General features: G+C 38.4%; 1 protein-coding gene across 2 annotated transcripts; it reads left to right on the top strand.

Annotated features, from left to right (window-relative positions):
* Positions 1–1,656: 1,656 nt before the first annotated feature.
* On the top strand, positions 1,657–6,803 carry LOC103512451. 2 transcript variants are annotated; one of them, XM_008477214.3, is made up of 5 exons: positions 1,657–1,808; positions 3,383–3,482; positions 4,283–4,367; positions 5,909–6,048; positions 6,460–6,803. In XM_008477214.3, exons 1-5 carry the CDS (start codon positions 1,799–1,801, stop codon positions 6,563–6,565), a joined length of 441 nt encoding a protein of 146 aa, XP_008475436.2. In that variant the 5' UTR covers positions 1,657–1,798; the 3' UTR covers positions 6,566–6,803. The 2 variants fall into 2 exon arrangements, 1 of the variants encoding a protein (XP_008475436.2); XR_003392404.1 differs by having other exon boundaries at positions 1,658–1,808; positions 5,909–6,312; positions 6,379–6,803.
* The last annotated feature ends 5 nt before the right edge of the window (positions 6,804–6,808 follow it).

Below are 6,808 nucleotides of genomic sequence, written 5' to 3'. Positions count from 1 at the left end.
GAAGATAGGAAAAGGCCTATGGCAAATTCAATGGTGAGGTCAAAATCCAGGTTCGACCCCCGCAAGTGACATTTTTTGGTAAAAAAATGGCCCTTTCGCCGGAATTTTAAATGAGAAGGTATTTTTTTCATTTCATATGCGAAATCCTCAGTGTGCTTTTTTAAAAAAAAAAAAAAAAAAAAAAAAATCAGGCGTATAGCTATGGCCGAAAAAAACGTAAAAACGCGATTTTTGAACCAACCCGGAAAAACGGTTGTCATATTCGGATTCAGCTGCCTTTTACAAAATGCAAAGTGCCCAAAATTGGGCGAATGGCAAGCTTAAAATGCAAATTCCGCAGTCTAGCATTATGTTAAACCTTGCAGTGGCATCTAATGTTGGACTTCATAAGAACCGAGTCTACAGACTTATCAAATGAGCCTTGATTATTCTACTCACTTTAATCTTGCTTATTTTTTGCACAAAGGTTTTTTACCTATACGTTTAACTACACTGGGTGACAAAATTAGCGGAACGCTCCTATTTTTCAACCTGCTGTTCAGTGTTCATTTACCTATACGTTTAACTACACTGGGTGACAAAATTAGCGGAACGCTCCTATTTTTCAACCTGCTGTTCAGTGTTCATACCTATACGTTTAACTACACTGGGTGACAAAATTAGCGGAACGCTCCTATTTTTCAACCTGCTGTTCAGTGTTCATTTTTTTTTTTTTAACCATTATTAATGTTATTTTTGGGGCATGGTTAGCCCAGTGGTAACGCGCTTGCTTGTCATGCAGAAGGTCCCGGGTTTGAATCCCATCATCAACAAAAATTTGCACTCGTTTTTCGATTGCAAATATTTCAACGGGTTACTTTCTGGTGTTCTCGTGTTGACCGAGCACTTAAATGGTAAGTATTGTCTCTTATTGCCCATCTGATGAGGGACATACTACGGGATGGGCATGCTACGACACAGACCACGTGCGTCTAATGTGACAGTTGTTTTATTAATAACTAGCTGAGTTCCGTCGCTTCGCTCCGGAATCCTAGACCATAAAAGGAATATTCCTACCAAATTTCAGCTTTCTAGGTGTTGTGGTTCAGGACATTCAGGAGATAGAGCGATCAGTGTGTGAAATGTGAATGAGTGAATGGATCTTGATTTTATAATATAAGATTGCTACGAAATAAAAACGGCGGTGAAACACTCACCTTTTTTTGACCACTACGTCATGGGAGCTGACTTTTTTTAAAAATTTAAAACTTATTCCACAAGACCGGATACCTACTTACCCTGTGAGTAAAAAAAATAATAATAAAAACGAAGAATCAGTTTTATGCTGAAAATGCATGTTTTTGGAGATACTAAAATTGTTAATGTAACTTTTTTTCTCCTCAATAGTTTTACACTATTTTAGAACCAGGTGCTTTAGAAAAGAACACAGAACATTAATTTACTACTGGTAAAAATTGGAAAAATTCTCTTGACCCTAGCCGAAACGATTTTTAAAAAGTTTCGGGTAGGGTCCGTAGATTTTTTTTCTTTTCTAATTTTCACCAGTAGTAAATTTGTAAATTAATGTTCCGTGTTCTTTTTTAAAGCACCTGGTTCAGAAATGGTGTAAAAATAAACACTTTTGATATGGAAACTATGTAGAACAACTTTTCATGGAAAAGAGAAAATAGTTCAACTTACCTACGAAAGTAGCGATGTATTGATGAGTAACATGGGAACTAACGGCCATGGCCTTACCCTAATACCTCTGGTGATTTCTACTGAAGATGTTACTCACTTCACCACGCCGTGACAACAAATGGACCAAGGTAACTTATTGCTGTGTGATGAATGCAAGTGACACTTGAATCACAAACATTATCAGGTGCGGGCCTAGGATCGAAGGGTCAACAGTACAACGAGAAGTGCTCCCGCTTAATTTTTACCTAACAAGCTGGGCCCGTTCCTCCGGGAATTATTTAGCCCGTAGTTTATTCGATCAGTACCAAAAAATGGCCCTTTCGCCGGAATTTTAAATGAGAAGGTATTTTTTTCATTTCATATGCGAAATCCTCAGTGTGCGGACTTCATTATGGAGGAATTTTAACTGCGTTGAGCATAAATGCTTGTCACAAATGTCGTTCCCTGCTTAATGCACTACGCTAAATTTTATGACTTGACTAGGACTCGAACCACCAACCTCCAGATCCGAAGTCCACGGCGCTAACCACTACACCACTGAGGTTGGTGGACTGTTTCGCACATCGAAGCGTTTACCCCTTCATGTGAGTTTAATTACAGTTAGTTGGACTTCATTATGAAATCAAGCATTTTATTTCTCTATCTCTATGACTAAGCAAGCTGCTAAAATTTGTTACGAGAAAAGGAGAATGTACTAGTACAGTGGTTCCCAACCGGGGGTACGCGAGAGATCCTCCGGGGGTACGCGATTGTTACGAGAAAAGGAGAATGTACTAGTACAGTGGTTCCCAACCGGGGGTACGCGAGAGATCCTCCGGGGGTACGCGAAAAAAAAAATCGAGTAATGGCGGACAAAAAAATAACAAAAGCAAAATTTGAATTTTGACGGCTTATCTGTGCAGAAGAGTACAAAAAGGTACTGAATTTTTACTTCAAGGATTGATTTCGAACAGACTTGAGGACATTATTTTGGGGGAAAAAATAGCCTGCGGCGCAGTTTACGTTTGATTCCTTTTTGTCAAGTCGCGATGGTAAGTACCTACCCCCTCCCTTGAAGTAAAAGAACGGGGGTACGATTAGACCAGTGGTAACGTGCTTGCTTGCCATGCTGCAGTCCCGTCTTCTATTCCCACCATCGACAAAATATTTATACTCGCTTTTGTATTGCAAATATTTCTACGTGTTACTTTCTGGTGTTCTTGTGCTGGCCCAGAACCTAAATGAGGTTGGGGGGGGGGGGGGGGTACGTGAGATTGAACCGGGATACCTAAGGGGTACGCGGGCGAAAAAAGGTTGGGAGCCGCTGTACTAGTACAATGACTCTGATTGACACATTGATCTCCAACTTAAAGGCACGATGTGGTTTGTGTGACCTTTGTGCTGTAGGTACCTATGTCAATAATAATTATTATGCTCTTCAATGAAGATTGACCACACAGCAAATAGGAATACGCGGAATTTCTGCGCATTCCAATCTGCCATGATTTTTCCGCAAGTAAAAACAATTAACATTTCAACACGATTTTATTTATTATTATTATTATTTTTCTTCCATTATCTCAAGTTCCCTGTGCAGAGCAGTAACGGAAAATAAAAGTAGCCTACTTGGGTATTATTATAATTGATAGTCTCTTGTGTTGTGATTTCAGAGGCGGACCACATGCATTATTATAATTGGTGGTTTCTTATGTTCTTATTTCAGGGGCAGACCACTTGTGGGTAAGACAAGGCAGTGGCTCTTGGAACTCAGGCCAATCTACAGCCAGCTCCAATCTCTTGCAAACTCGTCGACTTTCCTCCAGGTAGAAAACTACATAATAAACTGCCATGTCACCGCCTCCTTTTTTTTGTGAGGCTTTTTTACATTCTTGGAATCCTGACGCAATTCTCTTCGTTTATTAGAAGGGTGATTTTCTGGTGCAAAAACAGGTAAAAAAAAAAAAAAAAAAAAAAAAAAAAAAAAAAAAAAAAAAAAAATAGCAAAGAATTAATTTTAACTAATATCTTTCAAAATTGAAAAAATCAAAGCACAAGAAATTATGGCATTAGAAAATAACTGATTCTGTTCCAGGACGGTCCACACTGGTGCAATTTTGATTGCTTTTTAGGAAAATGGTTGCATAAAAATGAAATAAGACCTGGAGAGACATAAAGAGGGAGAGACATGCTTCTCTTTACGTCCAAATATCCATTGTTTTCATACCCAAAAGTGATGCAATATGGTTTTCCGCCAGTTTCAGAGAATCACCCAAAAAATAAAAACAGTTAGGTATACAAAATTCTTAAAAAATGGCGTTGCATTTTTTTATTTATTCATTTTAAATTTGTCTTTTTCACGCTTACCTACATACATATGTGGGTACCTCTACCTATCCATCATCACAAAAAATAAACAGAAAATTTCACAAAATAATAATGACAAAAAAAGCTTCCTCTAAAAAGTTTGCAAATTGGTTGTATAAAGGTCCCTGTTTCTACCCCCAGACCCGACTGAGACTAAGGTATGATATGATCACATTAAAAGACAAACAAGAATTGAAGAATACACATTCTACAAATAATTAATTTGGAGATCTTAAAACGCCGTCCTTCTCTTTTTCAGTGGTCCTTGGATGCCACAGGATGATATGACTGTAAGGGGAGTGGGAGCTCTACGCTATCCAAGCATTGGAAATTTGCAAAGAAAGGTATATCTTCTATAGATGGATTTTTTTTTTTTTTACTTGAGGACCTGTTACTGTCTAGGTCTTATCGTCTCGAAATTGAAGAAAGGAGGACAGGATAGAAGAACGCCGACCGTTCCGAGAACGAACTTTATCTCTCTAGGTCTTATCGTCTCGAAATTGAAGAAAGGAGGACAGGATAGAAGAACGCCGACCGTTCCGAGAACGAACTTTATCTCTTTTTTTTATAATTTCCGCCTCTGTAGTGTGCCCATGCGTGCGAATTTGAACTGTGGATAAAGGCAGTGTTCACAAAAGCTTTTGGATTTATACCGCGAGGTGCCGTCACATATCGTTCACGAATGAAATAATCGGATCAGAACAGAAACTAATAAATATAGGTTGCGTCAGAAAAACACTAACAACGGCTCAGGGTAGGTAGATCTCATCATTTCCAACAAGGTTCTGTGGGTCATTTTCCCAACTTCGCTTCGTTTAGATTAGGAGTAAAATCAAGAGAAATTAGAACATCCGTGGCCGAGTGGGTATCACACTAGGCTTGCACGCAGGAGGTCCGGGTTCGATTCCCGGCGGGGCCGAGGTTTTTTCCGGCTCTGTGCTTGGAGTTCGGGGTGCACTCAGCCTCATGAGGGCAATTGAGTAGCTACTTTAATCGAGTAGCGACCAGTGGCGGCATTACCAGTGTAGGTAAAAAGATTATTGAAATATGGATATTGATTTCAAACGAGGCACTTAGTAACGTTGTGATATCCACAAAAGTTGTGAAAAAGCTCTGGTTTACCACGAAGAATTTGAGATTTAATTATTAATAGAGAAATTTATTGTATATGTACATATTAATTATGTTTAAAAATAATTAAAAAATGATTTAAAAAAAAAACGATATGAGACACAATATTTCCAATTAAGGTGCTAAGTTGACAGATAACAGAACCCAGCACCTAAATGGGAAGTATTGTATTTTCGGTGTAATTTAACAATACATATCTGGGGAACAGTATGAGCTAGACTGGAAATTTAGTTTGTAATTCACAAATGTGACAAGAATGCAACACAAAACGTTTGTTTGAGATAGGTGCTGCGGTTGGTGGTAAACCCAAAACCTTTTAACACTGCGTTATTCACAGTTCAAAGTTGCACACACTACAGTTTGTTAGAAATATAATTCTCAGTGGGTAGAAACTAGATTCTATGCTGAGATTTTTCGAGAAGGGTAGGTGGAAACCAGAAAGAATTGGGTTTGGTGAATCCTAGGATACTGTAATTGGGTTCCTACCCGGATAGAATCCGTTCTACCAATCCTAGGATTATTTTGGGGTTGTGCAATCCGGATTCTAGCGGAGTTCGGATAATTGTTACCTACTTTGATATCCACATTTAGTTGACGAAAAAACTTTATTACCTATCCAAAATAACCTAACGAGTAAAATGACCACAGTCCAACTAGTTATGGTGTTGTTTGATTCCCCCCCCCCCCAAATTTGTTGGTTTTAAGTCCTTGGGTTTAATTAGTTATTGGGTTGTTTGATTCCCCCCCCCCCCAGAATTATGTAGATTCTACGTCATGCGATTCATTCCAAGGTGGTGATAGCCTGTCCACAAATGCTTTTCCGTCAGGCAAAAGTGGGCCCGTGAACAGGAGTGTCTCGCCTACAGATCAATATTCCTATTATTCTGGATCCTTGTAAGTTTTTGCTCACAAACACAACCCTGTCATACGAATAAAGAACCTTAGGATTCGTGATACATATTGCACAAAACTGTACGTCTGAATGTCTTCAAGAAAATCCTTTGAAAAGTTCTACCTTGCTGCCATCTAAATGTTGACTTTTGGGACAAATGCCTTCTGTACCTACTCCATTACCATTTGCTTTACAATGCACTTTCACATTTTTTTATTAGTACCTACTTAACAAGTCACAAGTTGTCTATTCTGTAGTAATAGTAGGTTTCACATTTTTTTATTAGTACCTACTTAACAAGTCACAAGTTGTCTATTCTGTAGTAATAGTAGGGTAGTAGTAGTAGTAGTAGTAGTAGTAGTAGTAGTAGTAGTAGTAGTAGTAGATAAATAAAAAAAAAAACTTTTTTACAGGGCTGATTTCCAGAATGGCAACCTACCACTACCTCCAATCTCAACTTCCAAACCAGATGAATCCCATGCTCTGCTCTATCAACAGCAAGTAAGATTTAAAAAGTGATTTTTAGCCTGATTTTTTTGTTATATTATTATTTACAAGCTGTTGTACCCGTACTTCGCAACACACACACACATCCATTTTCTGGCCTTACTTGGCGTAATGATTCATCTTGAAATTCAGACTCAAAAATGAAATTTAAACTTTCGGCCTTGATGGTCTCCGGGTGTGAAAATTGATGTTTCAAGTATTTATTTTTGGGTCTGGATTTCTATGTGAATGATTAGTGGGACCTTTTTGAGATTT

Source organism: Diaphorina citri, unplaced genomic scaffold (genome assembly GCF_000475195.1).
Source record: "Diaphorina citri unplaced genomic scaffold, Diaci psyllid genome assembly version 1.1 scaffold839, whole genome shotgun sequence".
NCBI lineage: Eukaryota > Metazoa > Arthropoda > Insecta > Hemiptera > Psyllidae > Diaphorina > Diaphorina citri.
Note: the sequence above shows the minus strand (reverse complement) of the source record. Positions and strands in the feature narration are given on the sequence as shown.

Excerpts from the sequence above, each read along its gene's own strand:
- LOC103512451 (XM_008477214.3), top strand. Across the intron at positions 3,483-4,282 it reads ACTCGTCGACTTTCCTCCAG|TGGTCCTTGGATGCCACAGG; the intron begins GTAGAAAACTAC and ends TCTCTTTTTCAG. Across the intron at positions 4,368-5,908 it reads TTGGAAATTTGCAAAGAAAG|AATTATGTAGATTCTACGTC; the intron begins GTATATCTTCTA and ends CCCCCCCCCCAG.